This window comes from Macrobrachium nipponense, chromosome 9 (assembly GCF_015104395.2).
Source record: "Macrobrachium nipponense isolate FS-2020 chromosome 9, ASM1510439v2, whole genome shotgun sequence".
NCBI classification, from domain to species: Eukaryota; Metazoa; Arthropoda; class Malacostraca; order Decapoda; family Palaemonidae; genus Macrobrachium; species Macrobrachium nipponense.
Window position 1 is genome coordinate 79,261,320 of NC_061110.1, and position 20,000 is coordinate 79,281,319.

General features: G+C 35.5%; 1 protein-coding gene across 1 annotated transcript in view; it reads right to left on the reverse strand.

Moving 5' to 3' along the window:
- The window catches only part of LOC135218277 (uncharacterized), a 552,172-nt gene that overhangs the window by 510,734 nt on the left and 21,438 nt on the right, over positions 1-20,000 (reverse strand). Inside the window, exon 2 of the mRNA XM_064254485.1 lies at positions 4,540-4,938. Within this exon, the coding sequence (XP_064110555.1) occupies positions 4,540-4,594 (55 nt within the window). The 5' untranslated portion in view covers positions 4,595-4,938. The remainder of the gene's footprint in view (positions 1-4,539; positions 4,939-20,000) is intronic.

The following is a 20,000-nucleotide window of genomic DNA, read 5'->3' on the forward strand; positions in this document are numbered from 1 at the left end:
TTCCAACAACAGTCTTCTGCGCCTTCTACCAAACACTCTCCTCTTTCATCCCAAAACTCCGTATTGTGCTCCCTTTTTAATAAATAATATTCTCCATTGCCTCTACATGACAAAACATCTAAATCGTGTCTGTATTTTCACCCTTGCAATCCTTCTGACTTGCATATCCTACACAAACAAACCTTCTCCACAACTTTCAGACTATCTATTACCATAAGAATCAGTATTTCACCTCCATATACTAGGACACATACACTTCTATTTGCTTCCACTAACAGGCCGCTTTCCTTCTCAAATCTTCTGCCAGGCTCCGGTTTCCTCCGTTGCTTTGTCTACTCTGGTCTTCACTTCCTTTCTCACCACTTCTACTTATGCCCGATCCTCAATAACTTTCCATTTCCTTCTCACCTTCCAAACTGTTACCACATAACCTTGCTCTTTCTAACATTCGACATCGCCTTTCTTCTCTTACAAGCCGTTACCTGACCTTTCATATGTTTCTGCAGCTTTGATTCACTAAGCAAATGTCAGCCACTTCATTCATGACCCGTTTACTCACCTCACAATTTGCAGCCGCATGTCCTGTCCTCTTTGTTCATTGTAACGCCAAACATAAAAATATTAGTTCATTGTAACGCCAAACATAAAAATATTAATCTATCATATATTCGTTGACATAAAGGCAAGCTTAATTAGATACACAAGGTAATTCGTACGAACAAATATATTATACTAAAACATCCCACAAGTGTATTCGTAAACACTTGCAAATAAACAGAACAAAAATACAATTACGTAACCTTACTGATGACGGACAAAAGACTGATGCCAATACAAAGACAGAGAGAGAGAGAGAGAGAGAGAGAGAGAGAGAGAGAGAGAGAGAGAGAGAGATGGCTTTATTATTTGGAGAACAAAGGCATCATACAGAAAAGATCCATCCTACGGTTATATGTAATTGGGGCATTCTAAGTTAACGAAAATAACACTGAATGAAATTCCAAGAGAGAGAGAGAGAGAGAGAGAGAGAGAGAGAGAGAGAGAGAGAGAGAGACTCAACATTCTGGAACATGGTAGTTAAAATTGAAGTTTTCTTGTTGAATACCCAATAAAAGCGGAAGATTCAGGTGTCGGGCCTACGCAGGCTTTGTCAGAATACATCGCCAATTAAACATAGCTATAAGTTCAGTGAAACATGGCCCATTTTTATCTTCAAAATTATATTCCAATATTACAGATATATTTCACACTAACTTACACTCCATCTGCGTCTCTCTCTCTCTCTCTCTCTCTCTCTCTCTCTCTCTCTCTCTCTCTCTCTCTCTCTCTCTCTCTTGGTGGAAGAGCGCATAAATATACTCCGAAATATAAACATATATACAAGCACATAAATATATACTGTGCCATACACGTACATTTATAAATACGAGGATATACGTAAAAACAAATGAGAGAGAGAAAGAGAGAGAGAGAGAGAGAGAGAGAGAGAGAGAGATAAACAAGTAAAGGAGAGGGGGGGGGGGGGGGGGGTTCGCTTCACATCTGACCCAAGCATATCAAATAAATGCTGGATAAAATCTGGTAAAATAAGGCATTTAGTTCAAGTCCATTCAAGGGTTTTTGAACATTAATTAGGAAGTGATTGCGTCATCATATAACGACATCACAGGCCGCTGCACTCAAGGGAACCACGGCGCTTAGCAGTCAAATTCCTTCTCAAGATTGTACTTTGATATTTACTTCTTGTTTGTTTGTGTGTGTGTGCGTGTGGACAAACTGCACTATTGCAATGACAGTTTTCTTTTCTAAAGTTTGTTCTAGCTCTCGCTCTCGCTCTCGCTACATACATGCACAAACACACACATACATATACATACACACATATATATATATGAATAATATATATATGGGGTAAAAAGTTGCAAGCTGCATACATAACTACAAAAAGCTCATGGCGATTTGTGGATAGTGTTGATGATGTATGGTGGAGTGCGAGTTCCATCCTTAGAATGATGAAACTCTCAGTCTCTCTCTCGAGAGTTCATATAGGCAGGATGTATGTTCCACCTCTCCTGAGAGATACTTTTGAAAGACGTGTCCCTCAGGAGAGATGGAACATACATCCTGCCTACTTGAACTCTTGAGAGACTGAGAGTTTCCAGCTCCGTGATTGGCTTATCAACAGCCAATCAGGAGCGTCGTAAGGGACTGGCCTAGACATCGGATGCACGGTTGATGTGAATCTACTATAGTCGTGAACGGGATCAACTGATGTTAGCAGAAAATGCAGGCTTCACCAGGGATAACGAAAAGGAAAGAGGAAAAACGAGAGTAAATGTGAGCAAGATTACGATTATGAGAGTAAATGGGAACCTTGAATATGGAGCAACTAAGTTAATTTGGACAATGGAGGCGTGGGAGAAGTAGCTTCGTATAAGCATATGCTATTAAATATTTGTAATGGAAGTAAGGTGTAAGAAGAAATGTCACAGAATAACCGAAGCAAGAAAAGCTAGCACACGGATGGGTGGAAGGCAGCGTTCGAATGTATGAAGAAAATTTTGTGCCAACACGACACTACAACAGTGCAGTGCTGATGCTGTATAATATGAAAAAGATATGGTACAATCTGTAGAGATTTAATATCATTATTACTCATCATACTTATCATGTGTGGCATAAGAAACATTGAGTGATAAATGAGGAAATACAATGGAGTGTTAAATGGTTATCCTATGCAAAAGAATGGATCAAAAATTCTGAAAATTCTGCCATGTTGAAAAAATGGAGGACGATACACCGGTGAAGAGATAATAAAATCGTGACAGTTTGGGAAGTAAGGGTGGCTGGACAGAATGAGTAAAACAAAGACGTGAAGGCGATTCGATGTGCTACTGACGAGTCTTCTGTGTACGACTCATCTGTCAAAGTATGAATGAGGCAATGCTCATTCTCTTTTCCTTCCTTGGGGGGACAGCCCACTAGGTGAAATTGTGTAATGTTGAAAACATATATTTATACATAATATATATACCTCCCCAAAGAATGCTAACCTTCTTGCTTTGGGGAAAAAAACTCGGATGAGGTCGTGGCTCCATTAAGCTATGATATACAGCACACACACACACACACACACACACACACACACACACACAACACACACATATATATATATATATATATATATATATATATATATATATATATATATTTATATATATCTCAAGTATAACAGGCCCATTAAAACTGGTTTAAAGCTAAGGACTGTATTTCGGTGGACTAGCTCATTCACTACTTGATAAGGGTGGAAGTTAGTCCACCGAAATATAGTCCTTAGCTTTAAACCAGTGTGTTTTAATGGGCCTTTTATACTTCAGACGTATCCTGCTTTAAATAGAAGAATTTATTTACATTTATATAGTATATGTATATACTTAAATTTGAATAATGCTTAGAGTAATTCTAGATTAATTTACTTGACATAAGAATCTAAGAGCAAAAAACAACAAAGTCAAAATCCAATGAAGACAAACTTAGTACTATGGACATTTACCCTTCTGTCTCCCTTCCTTTCTCACGTGAGCGCGAGTTCCGGTGTAAAGTGATAAAAGGCTATGATACTGACGCCTTCAACACGTGTTAGAATTCAGTCAAGCAATAAAAACGTTGACAAAACCCTTCATTTTATAAGGGGAAAAATGGCATAAAAAAAAAGGAGATGGCTGTGTGACAACAATGATTACATTGTCACCAGCTAGATCTAAAAAACGGTATATTCTTTAGACCATGGATACCAGATCTCCAGGTAGACAAGGCCGTTTTTTACACATGCAAGCCTACAAAATGTACAAAGAACAAGTTTTTATGCATTACTGAAGCTCTCAGTTTCATGATCTCCACTTGCGTTCTTTTCTCTCTCTCTCTCTCTCTCTCTCTCTCTCTCATCAGATCATGACCAAGCATATTTATGAAGTTATCTAATATTTTTTCTTGCATCCAATAGACCCCGTATAGTAAAGACGGTGTTATAAAACCACTTTTGACACGAAAACATTCTGAAAATCAAATGATGAACGAGAGAACACCAAGTTTGGGTATTGGATTCTCAATATCCCCATCAGTACAGACAAGATAGAATGTAAATAACACAATTAAAAAACAAAATAGAGGATTTACTTGCTCATAGGTGATGCCTGTCCTGTACTGCAAGGCTAAATCTACAGGCACAATTCAGCAGGTATCGTGTTTCTATGAATATATGAGTCGCACATAATTAGCCTTTTTATTTCTTTTTTCTTTAAAAAACACAAAGCGTTTGATGTTTTATATCTTCATGAGACCCAATAACCTATTTTTAATTTCTGCAGACTCGAACGCAAACTGTACTTCTGTAATGTATATTCATTCAAACAGCGGACAGACTTGCCCTTTCCAGATGCTCTTCGCATACACAACAAAAATCTATAGGTAATAAAATGTAACAGGGGAAAAACAACCAACGAACAAACAACATTCAAAAAGCAAAAACAAAACACTTACCTATTGATATGACGATGGTCACTAGATGGACAAGGGAGATGACCCTTAACTTCATGGCGTTGGAAACCAGACGAACTCGAGCAACCAGGAGGAAATCAATAACGAAATTTCCGTAGGGATCTTTGTGTCGCACTTGTCATCCACACGTTTATTTATTTTATTTATTTTTTTCGCTTTTTACTCGCCTCCCATTCACTCGCACTTCCTAGATCAAAATCTTGTATGATTCTGGTCCGTGTCACAAATCCAAAAACAGGCAGACGTTCAGCACTAAGTTTTGCAAAATGCGATTTTCATACACCACTGGCAAACGTTTTCTTTTTCTTTTCAAATCGTCGATGGAAGTACTTTCCTTAATCGATATATATCTCGTCGTAACCTTGTCTAATATTCCGTATTCTAAGGGTAAAAGAAAGATATTTAAATGTCACTGATCAGAATATATTTAAAAGGTTTAATAAGATAACAGACAACACATTTCCTCGGCAACAACATGAACACACTGACGAAAGCGGCGCCACTCGCCTCGTGAATTATAAAAGCGATCGAGGTGAGATCCATGGGCTAATGAGGCAAATTGTTCAGCCCGTGATCTCTCCCCTGATTCTAGTTAAAAAATGGGTCGCCTGTTCCTTTAATTCAGCAGCGAAAGCTTCTGAATCACTGAATGAACTATAAGGAATATAGTATCATCTATTCCACATTGTGTTAAAATTAGAAAAAGCAGCGGTGTATTTGTGATTGTGTGTGTAAATATAAATTATACATACTCATACTACATACATATATATATATATATATATATATATATATCATATATATATGATATATATTAAAAGTATAAAAGGCGCATTAAAAACACTGGTTGAAAGGAGAGGACTATATTTCGGTGGACTAACTTCCACCCTGAAAAAGGTGGGAGTCAGTCCACCGAAATATAATCCTTAGCTTTAAGCCAGTGTTTTAATGGCCTTATATACTTGAGACGTATCCTGTTTTAACAGAAGAGTTTATTTACATATATATATATATATATATAAATATATAAATATATATATATATGCATATATATATATATATATATATATATATATATATATATACTATATATATATATATATATATATATATATATATATGTATATATATATATATAATATATATATATATATATATATATATATATATATATATATATATATATATATATATATATATATATATATCAGAAAAGCACCACTGCTTTTTCTATATTTGATCACAATGTGGAAATGATGAGGCTATCCTTATAGTTTCATTAAAGGAACGGGCGATCCATTTCTAAACTAGAATTAGAAGAGAGGTCACGGACTGAACACTGCTTCATTAGCTCATGGATCGGACCTCGATCGCGGTTTACATATACATATATATATATAGTATATATATATATATATATATATATATATATATATATATATAATATATATATATATATATATATATATATATATATATATATTTTATATATATATATATATATATATATATATAAATTACTCATAACAAACACAAATAACCAGACATGCATTTCTTACATAATGTATACCATCAGATAAAGTTACGGTCTTATCACCATCTTATCTTAACAGTACTTTTATCTTGAAGAACGGGTGAGGTACATAAAAAAATGAAAACCGAAGGTAAAAAAAAAGCTAATATTCCGTACTATATTTATATTGACTTACACCGAATTCAACGACACCAGTTGGATTAGCATCAAAATCATTCTTGTTATACTGTCGTGGACTGAAGTAAATGATTAAAAAATTAAGTTATAACGTTACAAAAGGTTTTAAAATACTTGCAGCTAAAAGTTTTACAGCGAAATAGTGTTTTATGTTTTAAGAATCTATGGAAGTAAAAATTTATTGATTACGGCTTCCATTTCCAACACAGAACTAAAAAGAAAACCTACATATCAGTAATACGAAAGAAAAAATAACTGAAAGAATAAAATAGCAGCCTATCATTACGATCAGACACTAACAACACAACTTTTATAATAATGATACGGCGAGTACTTCCCTATAATACTGATGGAACAAATACCACAAACAAATGATCTAGCGGCATTTGGCAACGGTGACAAAAACCATCAGAAAAGGTAGAAGAAGCCCCCTCTATGCTTCAAATCAGCGAAATTCCAAATTTAGGAATGAAACGAATATAGGATCTGTTGTATTGTTCGCCATGGATGTGTGAGCTAAAAGTGCGAAAACAATTAATTTGCTTTCGTATGATTGCAAAGGCAATTATCTATGTAGAGCTTTGTGTAAAAATTACATTTGTTCGCTATGGTTGTGTGATGATGTGGGTCCTCTATGGTAAAGCCTTGCCTAAAATACACCAGAAAATATATTGCATGGAGATTTATCTAAGCTTCGTGGAAGAGCGTAGATACTCGATGTCAGTTAATTATTAAGCTTCTGCCGTCCTCATTAAAAATATTAAAATCTTAATTGAATTTTCTTACAGGAATAGATGCTACCTCTTGACATTGATGTTGCACAACGCAGCTGCACTTACATGTGATCGCTGCAACTTATAGCTTATTACAAATTAGAGTTCTTAGACTATAAGTATTTCGTTTCGCAATAATAATGAAAATTAATATGGAAGTCTGCAAGAATAACGCTTTTGGAGAATTTAAACAAGTAATGGGTGAAATTCCCGGCCATCAACGGCAGCATTTTCAACTAAACCTGTAGATTTGGATGCATCCTGTCAAAGTTACCGAGATCTAAAAGTAATAAAAACCATTTTTATCCTTTATGTAGATATGAGACCTAAAAAAAATTGGTCACTGTAGTGATATCTGAAGAAAACAGTACGTACCCAACTGCAGAGGAACCTACCTACATAGTTTCATCAAATTCACAGGAAAAGAAAATGTTGATATTGAAACTGACCTGAGACCTTGACAAATAAGTCAAAGTGAAACACATTCACGGAAAATAATCACAAGCCTCGAAGTACCGACCATCCACGTCATATCAAAATCTTGGGAAAGTACAACGTTCTCCCTCATGATTAACTTGAGGGCTTGAAGACACAAGACAGCTAAAATTACTTGAAACAATTCTTTCATCACAGAGCAAAATTGTTGAATTCAAAAGCTGAGAAACCTATGACTATGATAGATTCTGAGAAATAAAGAAACAATGAAATGATGACTTTTAAACGTGCATTTGGCACTGAATAGCATATCGTTAAAAAAATCTTTAGTCATCAATCGCCTCGGGACACGACTTTGTCGACTGATAACGAAGTTTTAAACCACAATTAGCAGAAAACTTTATCGATACTGAATAGTTTTCTACTTCCAACAACAACAACAAAAAATAATCATAATGATAATGTTGAGGTTTACATAAAATCATAACGCAATTATTCTAAAGTGATTCGCAGCCTCTCTACTTTTAGCAACCTCCATACTTTCCGAATACAAGAACAATCCAGTAACTTGAGAACCATCTTAGAAAATGAACTAACGAAATCAGCAATAACTATAAGACTGTGCTGCAGAATAGACACATCCAAATTGAAATTAATGTCATACCTATGCAGGAGACGCGTGTATGCATGTCAGTCAGTTTGCAGGAAGGGGTTTTCAAAGTATTCTAATTCCAAATGAAATCACGACTCTAGATATTTAAAAAGCTGATGCAAGTGAATACTGCACTCGATATTGCATAGATATAAAATTACCTAAAATCGAGAAAAAACGACAGAAGAGAAACACTGGTTGCTGCTTCATCATTCGTAATGGTTTTTGACATATGAAGACCAATTAAACAGAGAAGTAGGGCGGAATAAATTGTGCGCGCGCGCATGAGATTGAGACTGAGCACTGGGAAGAGCAACGCTCATAAATTCACCAATGACTCCAAATAAAACTGCCGTGTTTCGCCTCTACGTCAGTGGCGTCTCACCGGTTAAGCAGGATACAGAAACATGTCCCTTCTGGGCAGAGTTCATGGGAGTCTCCTCAATCCACTGTATCCCGGACACAAGCTTGGAAAAGCTTAATTATCACAAGTTGCATCATTTTAGCTGAATGTATGATATAAACAAACAATTGAGTCAAGCTTTAAATTTAAACACTTAAAAATGCAAGATGTACGGTTCAAATACTCAGGTGCGAACTGGACTTTTAAAATTATGCGATCAAAACGCAATAGTCAACAAAAGAATAATACTGTCATATATATATATATATATATATATATATATATATATATATATATATAGTATATATATATATGTATATATATATTATATATATATATATATATATATATATATATATATATAGAGCCTTTTCCCAAAGCTCAGTCATGAATGAATCCCAGTGCAGAAAAATGTCCTAAAAAATTAGACAGTTCATATACCACGTAGACAAGATGTTGAGACCATGGGTGGAACAACCCTAAACCACCCCCCCCCCCTATTGCGTACACACACACACACACACACACACACATTATTCATCTTGCACGCGCACACTCTTCTTGGATGTCGAGGTCTCTCTTTTCCATCTCCTGTTTTACACCTTCTATCCAGCTACTTGTTGGTATTCTTCTTTACTTTCCTAAACACTTCCGTATTGTCACTTTTTCCACCAGCTTATCTCCTCAAATCAAACACTTCTCTGACGACTGAGCAGCCCTTCAACTTTTTTCATCTCTTCAGTTCTTGTTTTGGTACATTTATTATGCAAATAATTCATCTCCACAGATTCCATTTTTTATTTGCACTTAGTATCTACACCCAACTTCCAGAAGGAGAGTTTGCTCAGCAATCCTTTCATACGTTCTAACCTTGACTTCATTTGACAATCACTTTTTCCCAATGTTCTCCACACATCCTGCTGCCTTCCTTGCTTCACTTATGTTGTGCCTTAAATCCTTTCTCATCCTTTCATCCTCTCATCATCCAGTATATTCATTACCATATACATGAACCTAATGCTAACATTCTCCCTTCAACCATACAAACTTTCAGTGCTCCATTTTCCCAGGTTCCATTTACCCTAATACCTTTAATATTGTTCACATTTTAAACTGTACCTGGTCTACTATTTCTCTTCACTATTCCCAATGAACATTGACCTCTACGACCATTAGCCATACTACACTAAATTCACAATCTTTATTTTTTTTTCTCTCTCATCCCAAAATTTTGCGCTTATTTACATCTACTGTCTTTCCTTTGACTTCCAGCATCACTCTATCCAGAACGACATTTTAAAAATCATAGGCAAGAAGTTAACTATCGGCTTACAAAAGGTAGAACTTGTAGCAGAAGTGTTGATTACGACAGTACTTTTGAGAAATCTGAACATAAAAGAGAAATGCTGTATGCACTACACATGGCTCTACAAAAATCTAGCGATAGAATCAATAGAGAGGCGACGTGGAAGGTGTTACAGATGTACGATGGTGAAAGTGAAGTGCATTTTAGAACTCTCCTCCCTACATAGTCTAAAATGCACTTCACTTTCACCATCCATCTTCAGTGACGAGTAGTTTTACCACAGGGCTATCACTTATCAATTATAATTCCTCTTTAATGTGATTTCCGAGGAGGAGAAAATTGGGTATCAAACGACATTTGTAGCTTACTATTGGAAAAATATAAAAACTTATAAATATACATATAAATATGTGTGTATATGTATTGACAGATTCCAGACTTGGTATTCGTTGGGCTTTGAAATACATGATAATATTCAACATATTCAGCATTCTTGGGTTGAGTCATCTGGGTTATTCATTGAACATCATGGGTCAAACAAGAGTGACCAACTCCTTTAAATGAGGGAAAGTCCAATTACACCTTATCCATATCCACCAAGTCCGGTTTGTCATCCGGATCCGCAAGACCTTTTACAAATTGAGACAATATACAAGCTCCGTCAGACTTCCACTGCAGAGTTCTTGATCTAATTTTTGTGATTATAACTAAGGTACATCAAAAAATTTTGAAATATCTAGACAGGAACAGGATAAATGTTAAGCATCCTTGACCTAAAATCCAAAGGGGATACAAATCCATGTCAAAACCTTTCAACTTCCTACCAAATAGTGCATCTCTCAAAATAATAATTGTAATCAATATTTTTTTTAATCACCTATGCAGAACGATATAAAAAAAGACGGAAACAAACACGAATGAAAACCAAAACCCTTTCCAGCTTCGTAGGAAGAGGTAATACCTATAGAAACTTCCAAAGCCCTTTAATACAAAATGATGAAAGCTATTACTAGAAACACAGGGATACCTAAAAACAGCAAAGAATCACAAGTGTGAGTCCGAACAAGACAAATCTAGCCGCATGTTACGTCAAACGTTAATAATGATCTGAGAGTAGAAACGTGACAAGCAAGCACAAAGAGTAACTAATGAAGACTAGCTGGTGCAAAATGGTTAAATCGGTAGCTAAATAAACACGGATGAATGCACCCAACAGCAAAGGAATCAATCCTGGAATATCATGCAGCGACGGATAAATCCCAACCTCCAACTGAAAATCATTTTCCGGAGACTCGGGTCTATCAAGGCGGTGTAAATAAAACTATAACTTACCCACATATACATTCATCAATAGCAAATGCTGATACCATGTGACTGGAGCGATTATGTTTATTTGGTATTGACAAGTCATCGATTCCTGACATATTGACTTCTTCGCGCGCGAGCCACCGACGGCGGTCATAAAGAAGCAGTCAGTAGAGAGTGATTTGGCCGCAAGTTATGAGTCTTCCTAACAGTTGATTAGAAGCAAGGAAGCATCTGTATTTTTATACTAAACGCTACTATAATTCAAACATCTGTGATTGCATTTTAAAAACTACCAAGTTTCTTAACAATCTTGATTAGGAGCAAAGAAGCATCTGTATTTGTATTTAAAAAAATACTGTTTCAAGCATCTGTATTTATATATTAAAATCTACGATGTTTCTTTCTTGACAGTCTTGATTAGAAACAAAAAAGCATCTATATTTGGGTTTCAAAAACTACGATATTTCTATCTTAACAGTCTTAATGAGAAAAAAAGCATCTATATTTGCATTTCAAAAACTACGATGTTTCTTTCTTAACAGTCTTAATTAGAAGCAAAAACGCATCTCCATTCGTATATTAAGAACTATGGTGTGAGCACAATTCCAATTGTGAGAGTTGCTAAATCAGAGAAAACAGGAGACATGATAAAGACTTAAACCGACAAAGAAGCAAACAGAATAAAGTGAACAGAATTGAGTGAGCGTTCGGAGAGAAAATAGCATGCACGGCTATACGAGTCTAATCGCACATACTCTTGTTAACGTCGTTACCAACATCATTATCTATTTACAGGAGAGAGATGAATCTCAAAAATTACAGCAAATCAGTTAGTTATAAAATTACATAAGAACTGATACTGTAGTACGTGTAAGGCCAAAAATCCATGAATTTGCCAATTGTGTTTTCTGGCACTATAAATTCCTTATGGCAAAATAAGAGGTGGTTAAAATAGTGCACAATTTCTGAGAAACTGACCTGAACCCTAAGACTGAGAAAAGCTACAGTACAGAGGCTACAGCCCAACGCTATAAGGACTGAGGGCACTGACTACATAGTCACCATTTAAAAACCAATAAAGGTGTTAACTGATTCGCAGCGGCAGCCGTGTATAGCAGCAGACTAGTTGTTTGGTTTACATTAAACCGGCTTTGTGCTTGCATGGGCCTTAGCGTGAGTATTTTAAGGGGATAAGAGGCCCGATTTGGAGCAGCAGACTCAACAACATCCACAGAGACAAGACTGATAATTATGCAAAATATAATTGAATTGAGAGACTGCGGAACACCTTGAAAATGAGTAAATAGATATGATTTGTACATATGAATGTTTGGTATATATATACAAAGAGAGAGATGTCATCGTTGAAAAAAGGGCAAATGCCAACCTACAGATGAGAATGAACTATACATGAAAGAAAGTGATATCCCTAGCAAATGTACACACATTCCTAAAACGCAAAACTACACAATATTCTATTGTAAAGTAATATTCGCACGTTATAACAAAATATTTATATCTTACTACTTAAAAAAAAAAAAAAAAAAAAAAAAAAACGCCGTCTGCTGGAGAGCTGGTGAATCATATTACAGGAGCTCAAATACCCCAGTTATATCATATCACAAAAGTCACAAAAGATATTTACCAATATACTCGTGAATTCCGGAAGTTTTTATGCAGTTGCTCTTGCCTATAAACGAGAGAGAGAGAGAGAGAGAGAGAGAGAGAAGGACTTTTTTTCTCTCTCTATAACAATTACATCAAACACTAGCGGGTGACGTTTTCTGTACAGGGTTTCACCTATGACTCAGCAGCTAAAGAATGAATACTTGCAGAGAAAAACATGAAACATTCATATGCATATTCTGGCAAGGGGAAATGGTGCGGATAAGATCTTGCTAGATTATTTTGATGGCTGTTGTTGATTACGAGAAGTCTGGCATCGTCCACTGACAAATATTACGAAAGGTCTTGCGTCTCTATGGCCTTCCCATTAAACATACATACATACATACTTATATATATAATATCTATATATATAATATCATATATATATATTATATATATATATATATATATATATAGACTGGTAAAAATGTTCTGTAACAACAGAATTCCATCTAATAAAAGGAGCCCATAAAAACACCAAAATGTAGAGAAAAGTACTATATTTCAGAGACTGCTGTCTCTCTCTTCAGGTATATGAATGAGAAAAGTTTACAGAAAAGGTGGTATTTATACCAAGAGATCCGTCCACAAGTAAGTCAATTTAGGTCACCCCCGCTGATAATCTTCCTTTAATCTTCTTAAGCGTTGGTTGAATGAACACTTCGTCGACGACATCTGAGATCCACGCCCCTTTTGAGATGTTCATTACCTGCTTCTCTTTTATTAGGGCCAATTCCATCATTTGACTCTTGTACCGGCAGTTGCTGCTATAAATTACACGTGACATATTCCAGTTTATTCTATGGTTATGTTCATTTATATGGTTGAAAATAGCCGAGTCATGTTGTCCATACCTAACTGACCGTTTGTGTTGTATTAATCTCTGGGGAAGTGATTTACCTGTAAATCCGATGTAAGATTGGTCACAGTCCTAGCATGGGATCGCATATACCCCAGAGTCTTTGGGAGATGTCTTTTGTTGGACGTTAATCAGGGATTTGGCTAAGATATTTGGGTAGGTAAATGCAAAAGGGTGGGATTTCCCAAGGGTGTGGGTTACTCTCTTAATCGTCTCCAGGTGAGGAATTTTTATTTTATTGTTGGGTGTGTCTCTGGTCTTGTCTTTAGGGGGTCGGTAGAAAATTACGTTTGATTTTGAATTGCTTTCTCAATTATATTGTCAGGATACTTTAAAGATGAAAGTTGCTTGCGAATTAGTTCAAATTCTTTTTCCAGGAAATCTGGGGAACAAATTCGTAAGGCTCTTAAGAACAAGTTACTAGCTACACCTATCTTGATAGTAATGTCGTGATAGCTAAAGTAGTGAATATATGAAAGTGAGAACGTTGGTTTTCTGTATATGGTAAATTTGTATTCTGTCGTGTCTCTGATTATTAAAACATCAAGAAAAGGAATTTTGTTGTCTGTTTCCCATTCAACTTTAAATTTGATGCTGGGCACTAATGCGTTTAATTTTGAGAGGAATTCATTAAAATTACCCCACTTATTATCCCAAAATGTTAGGATGTCATCCACGTATCTCATCCACAGCATGTTTTTGGGTTTTATTGCATTTATTACTGTAGTTTCAAAGTATTCCATGTACAGATTGGCTAAAACAGGACTTAAAGGACTACCCATACTACACCCGAATTTTTGCTTGTAGAATGATTCCCCGAATGAAAATACGTTATTAGATGCACATAATTCAACTAACTTTATTATTTTGTCAAGCGCCAATGGGAAATGATCTGAATAGGGGATAATTTTTCCCTTAAAAACTGAAGAACGTCCTGTACTGGTACTTTTGTGAATAGGGAGTCTACGTCAAGGCTTAAAAGTTTTATGTTGTGAAGTGGTATATGTGCTTCTCTGAATTTGTGACAAAAATCTTCCGAATGTTTGATGTGACTGGGAGAAAAAGTGCCTAAAAAAGGAGAAAGGTTAGCTGGCCTCCTTTCTCGTTTTTTAGGCACTTTTTCTCCCAGTCACATCAAACATTCGTAAGATTTTTGTCACAAATTCAAAGAAGCACATATACCACTTCACAACATAAAACTTTTAAGCCTTGACGTAGACCCTATTCACAAAAGTACCAGTACAGGATGTTCTTCAGTTTTTAAGGGAAAAATTATCCCCCTATTCAGATCATTTCCCATTGGCGCTTGACAAAATAATAGTTAGTTGAATTATGTGCATCTAATAACGTATTTTCATTCGGGGAATCATTCTACAAGCAAAAATTCGGGTGTAGTATGGGTAGTCCTTTAAGTCCTGTTTTAGCCAATCTGTACATGGAATACTTTGAAACTACAGTAATAAATGCAATAAAACCCAAAAACATGCTGTGGATGAGATACGTGGATGACATCCTAACATTTTGGGATAATAAGTGGGGTAATTTTAATGAATTCCTCTCAAAATTAAACGCATTAGTGCCCAGCATCAAATTTAAAGTTGAATGGGAAACAGACAACAAAATTCCTTTTCTTGATGTTTTAATAATCAGAGACACGACAGAATACAAATTTACCATATACAGAAAACCAACGTTCTCACTTTCATATATTCACTACTTTAGCTATCACGACATTACTATCAAGATAGGTGTAGCTAGTAACTTGTTCTTAAGAGCCTTACGAATTTGTTCCCCAGATTTCCTGGAAAAAGAATTTGAACTAATTCGCAAGCAACTTTCATCTTTAAAGTATCCTGACCATATAATTGAGAAAGCAATTCAAAATCAAACTTAATTTTCTACCGACCCCCTAAAGACAAGACCAGAGACACACCCAACAATAAAATAAAAATTCCTCACCTGGAGACGATTAAGAGAGTAACCCACACTTGGGAAATCCCACCCTTTTGCATTTACCTACCCAAATACCTTAGCCAAATCCCTGATTAACGTCCAACAAAAGACATCTCCCAAAGACTCTGGGGTATATGAGATCCCATGCTAGGACTGTGACCAATCTTACATCGGATTTACAGGTAAATCACTTCCCCAGAGATTAATACAACACAAACGGTCAGTTAGGTATGGACAACATAACTCGGCTATTTTCAACCAAATAAATGAACATAACCATAGAATAAACTGGAATATGTCACGTGTAATTTATAGCAGCAACTGCCGGTACAAGAGTCAAATGATGGAATCGGCCTTAATAAAAGAGAAGCAGGTAATGAACATCTCAAAAGGGGCGTGGATCTCAGATGTCGTCGACGAAGTGTTCATTCAACCAACGCTTAAGAAGATTAAAGGAAGATTATCAGCGGGGGTGACCCAAATTGGCTTACTTGTGGACGGATCTCTTGGTATAAATACCACCTTTTCTGTAAACTTTTCTCATTCATATACCTGAAGAGAGAGACAGCAGTCTCTGAAATATGGTACTTTTCTCTCTACATTTTGGTGTATGGGCTCCTTTTATTAGATATATATATATATATATATATATATATATATATATATATATATATATATATATATATATATATATATAAATATATATATATATATATATATATATATATATATATATATATATATGCATATATTTTGGAGGTAATAAAAGATGTGTATTAAAAAAATTATTAAAAGACGGGAGGTTTCGTTTACTTGATCAGTATTCCTCATCAGCAGTCCTGATTTTTCCTTTTTAAAAATATACATAAAGTTACGAAGGACAGGCGGGACAGGCCTTCGTAACTTCATGTTTTTAAAAAGGAAAAATCAGTACGGCTGATGAAGTCTACTAATCAAGTAGACGAAAGCTCCCGTCTTAAGAATTTTTTAATACACATCTTACATAAGTGTGGACCTTTATTACTTCAAAATTTACCTTTCACGTTATATATATATATATAATATTATACTATATATATATATATATATATATAATTAATCATATATCAAGCGAATACCACGGGAAAATGATAGTAGTGGATTTCTGACTATCATTTTCCCGAGGTATTCGCTTATTTATGAAGTCACGTGCATCTACTGTGATTTTTTAAGCATATATATATATATATATATATATATATCTATATATATATATATATTATATATATATATATAGATATATATATATATATATATATATATATATATATATATATATACACACACACACACACACACACTTGAGTGGACTTATTCATAAACGAAGCAGATGAAAAGTTAATATGGATGGGATCTGGTTAAATGACTTAGCAGTAAACAGTGGGGGTGCTACGAGGGACTGTTATTTTACCTTCGTTGTTTACCCTTCCCATAGGTTTTATAATAAAAAAAAAAGGGGGGGGGGGAGGTCGGAGGTGAAACAGAAGGTTTAAAATGGAGTAACGATAGAGAGCTGACACACTTACGTAGAACATACGCAAATGCAGTTTTAATCATCAAAAAGTACTTGATTTATAAAGCTTGCTTAATACAATACATCACGTATCTAGAGAGATGGGATGTAAAATAAATCTAAGGAAAACAGAAGCAAGGAGGACAGAATATACGCAAAAGGAAAAAATAACTTTAGATGGAGACAAAAAAAAATGAGGTTGATCTGTGAAATATCTATGGACAAGGATATCTAATACAGGTTCTCTTCAGTTGGAATTTAGTGAAGATCATCATAGTCAAATCAAACAATGGGGAAGTTAAATAAAATTTAGAAATAAAATAGGTTACAACTACGTACTGAGGTCTAGTATGATCCGTACTGCTAGAAGGATATGAATTTTGACGTGACAAATGAACTATATCTAAACATCTTGTCGATTTGAGAATAATGCCCTAAGAATAATACCAAATGTCAAATAGCAAGAGTTAGAAATGATGCTATACAGGAAATTATGGGAGTTCCCTCTGTAAGTGAGATCATGATGAAAGGGAGGCAATGATGGTTTGGACATGTCCTTCGCACAGTCCCTGAGAGAGCAGGATACTATTACAGTGTCACTGGGCTCGGCTCCTGAGGGTTCTAGGAGAGCTGAAAGATCCAGAGCTACATGGATGAGACCCATGAGAAAGGAGACTAGGAATGGGTAGATTTATGGAAATAAAACAACGGGAAGAATTTGGTGGCAGAAGCAATATGATAAGGACGATGTGTTAGCACAGAGTAAATGGAATAGCTGTTAGGGAGATGTAATTTGTGAGAAGAGGAAGGGCTGACTAAAGTGAAGGTTATGACAGATGTGCTGAAGTTGGAGAGGAAGTGAAGAAAATAACTGCAAATATCATTCATCTAGTGAGAAGGAAGTGAGAAGAGTATGAAAGAAGAATATATATAAACTGGTCTCTAGGGTTGAGGACACCCAAGGTAAAGGAGTAGATAAGGAGCTTTCTGAATTCCATAATGAAGTCATAGGGACAGCAAGGAATGTATATAGGTACAGGCTGATGTTCACAACTGAAAATCATAACTGGGAATAGTGACGAGAAACTGCATACATTAATGAAAGAATTTTTTAATGTTTGCAAAAGGAGACAATTACCAGTAAAAGTGAGCAATGGTAAGGTTAACAGTTCAGCTGGAGACCAGGAATATCAAACAATGAATGTTAATGTGGACAGCAGAGTTTAGAAAGTGGTTGATTCATATCTGGACTTTGGATACGTAACAGATGACAGCAGGACGACAGAAGTGAGTCAGAACAGGTGAAACAAGAATGGTATCAGGGTGTAAGCAAAAGATTAACAGGAGACTTGGAATGTCTGTGGGAACCAGAGAGGGAATGTATGAAGGGACTAATGAGCTCATTCTCCTTCATGGAAGTGCACTGTGGATGTTGAATGCAAATGAAACAAAAACACTGAAACTGCCGACATGACCAGTTTACATGGTATATGTGACGTAAGCAAAACTGAACGTGGTTAAAAATGAGAAGAAACGCAGAAATGATGAAAATATTATCATAAGTGAAAATATGGAGCAGTGTGTTATTAGATGGTTTGGAGGGCAACAGACTGGTATAATGTATATATAATGTTGGGAGGGGGGAGGTGGGGAAGACCTAAGAATGGCTGGACAGACAAGTGTAAAACAGGGGGGAGGGGAGCTCTAGTATCCAACAAGTTATGAAGTGAATCCAAGGTGAAGGTGTGGGGGAGGGGTTCATGAAGTGCTGTAGTGTCTGTGGATTTCAAATGAATGGATTTATCTAGCTAAGAAAGCCTGGCGCCATTGCCATACATCATGCTAAATCCTTGTACCTTATTTATGAATGGCAAGGAAAATATTTTTGTTTGTATGTTGTTTTTACGTTGCATGGAACCAGTGGTTATTCAGCAACGGGACCAACTGCTTTACGTGACTTCCGAACCACGTCGAGAGTGAACTTCTATCACCAGAAATACACATCTCTTACACTTCAATGGAATGCCCGGGAATCGAACTCGCGGCCACCGAGGTGGCAGGCCAATACCATACCGATCACGCCACTGAGGCCCTTCGGCATGGAAAATAGACATTAAAATAAATATGTGATATTGAAAATTTCATATAATTATTACTAAAAACTTTTGTCTCCTTCAGCGGTTTACGAATCTTGAACGTTCCTGTAAGACCAATATGAGCATCAAAAAGAATTCTTCACTGGCTAATTGACAGTGTTTTCGGGAAAAATCCTGAAGGCCTATTTTCGGAGGTTGAGAATATATCCTCAAATGACGAAAAAGACAGCGAATTCACCAAAATGTTTATGTCACCACATAATATTTTCGTTTATGGAAAGCTGCAAAAAAATAATAAAAAAATAAGTTACTGTGAAGATTACAGCTTCTTCCATTAAACTTAAATACCCTAACACGGCAAAAGCAAGACAAAGATTGCGCACCACAACAAAACATTAATAATAATAATAATAATAATAATAATAATAATAATAATAATAATAATAATAATAATAATAATAATAATAATAATAATAATATCAAAGTTTAGAGTTGATGATAAAGCTGATGCAAGAGCTTCAAAGAAATAATAACTTTCGAAACGAGTATGAAACATCGCAGAAATAGTAAAGATAAAATATTAGAAAATCTGAAAATACCCTTGCAGTCAAAAAAGCAATGGAAATAACAAATGAATTAATTATGGATGATAGAAGTGACGGAATGACATTTCGAAAAACAAAGGGTAAAATGCGTGAAGGGAGCAAAAGTTAGCAAATGGTGAAAA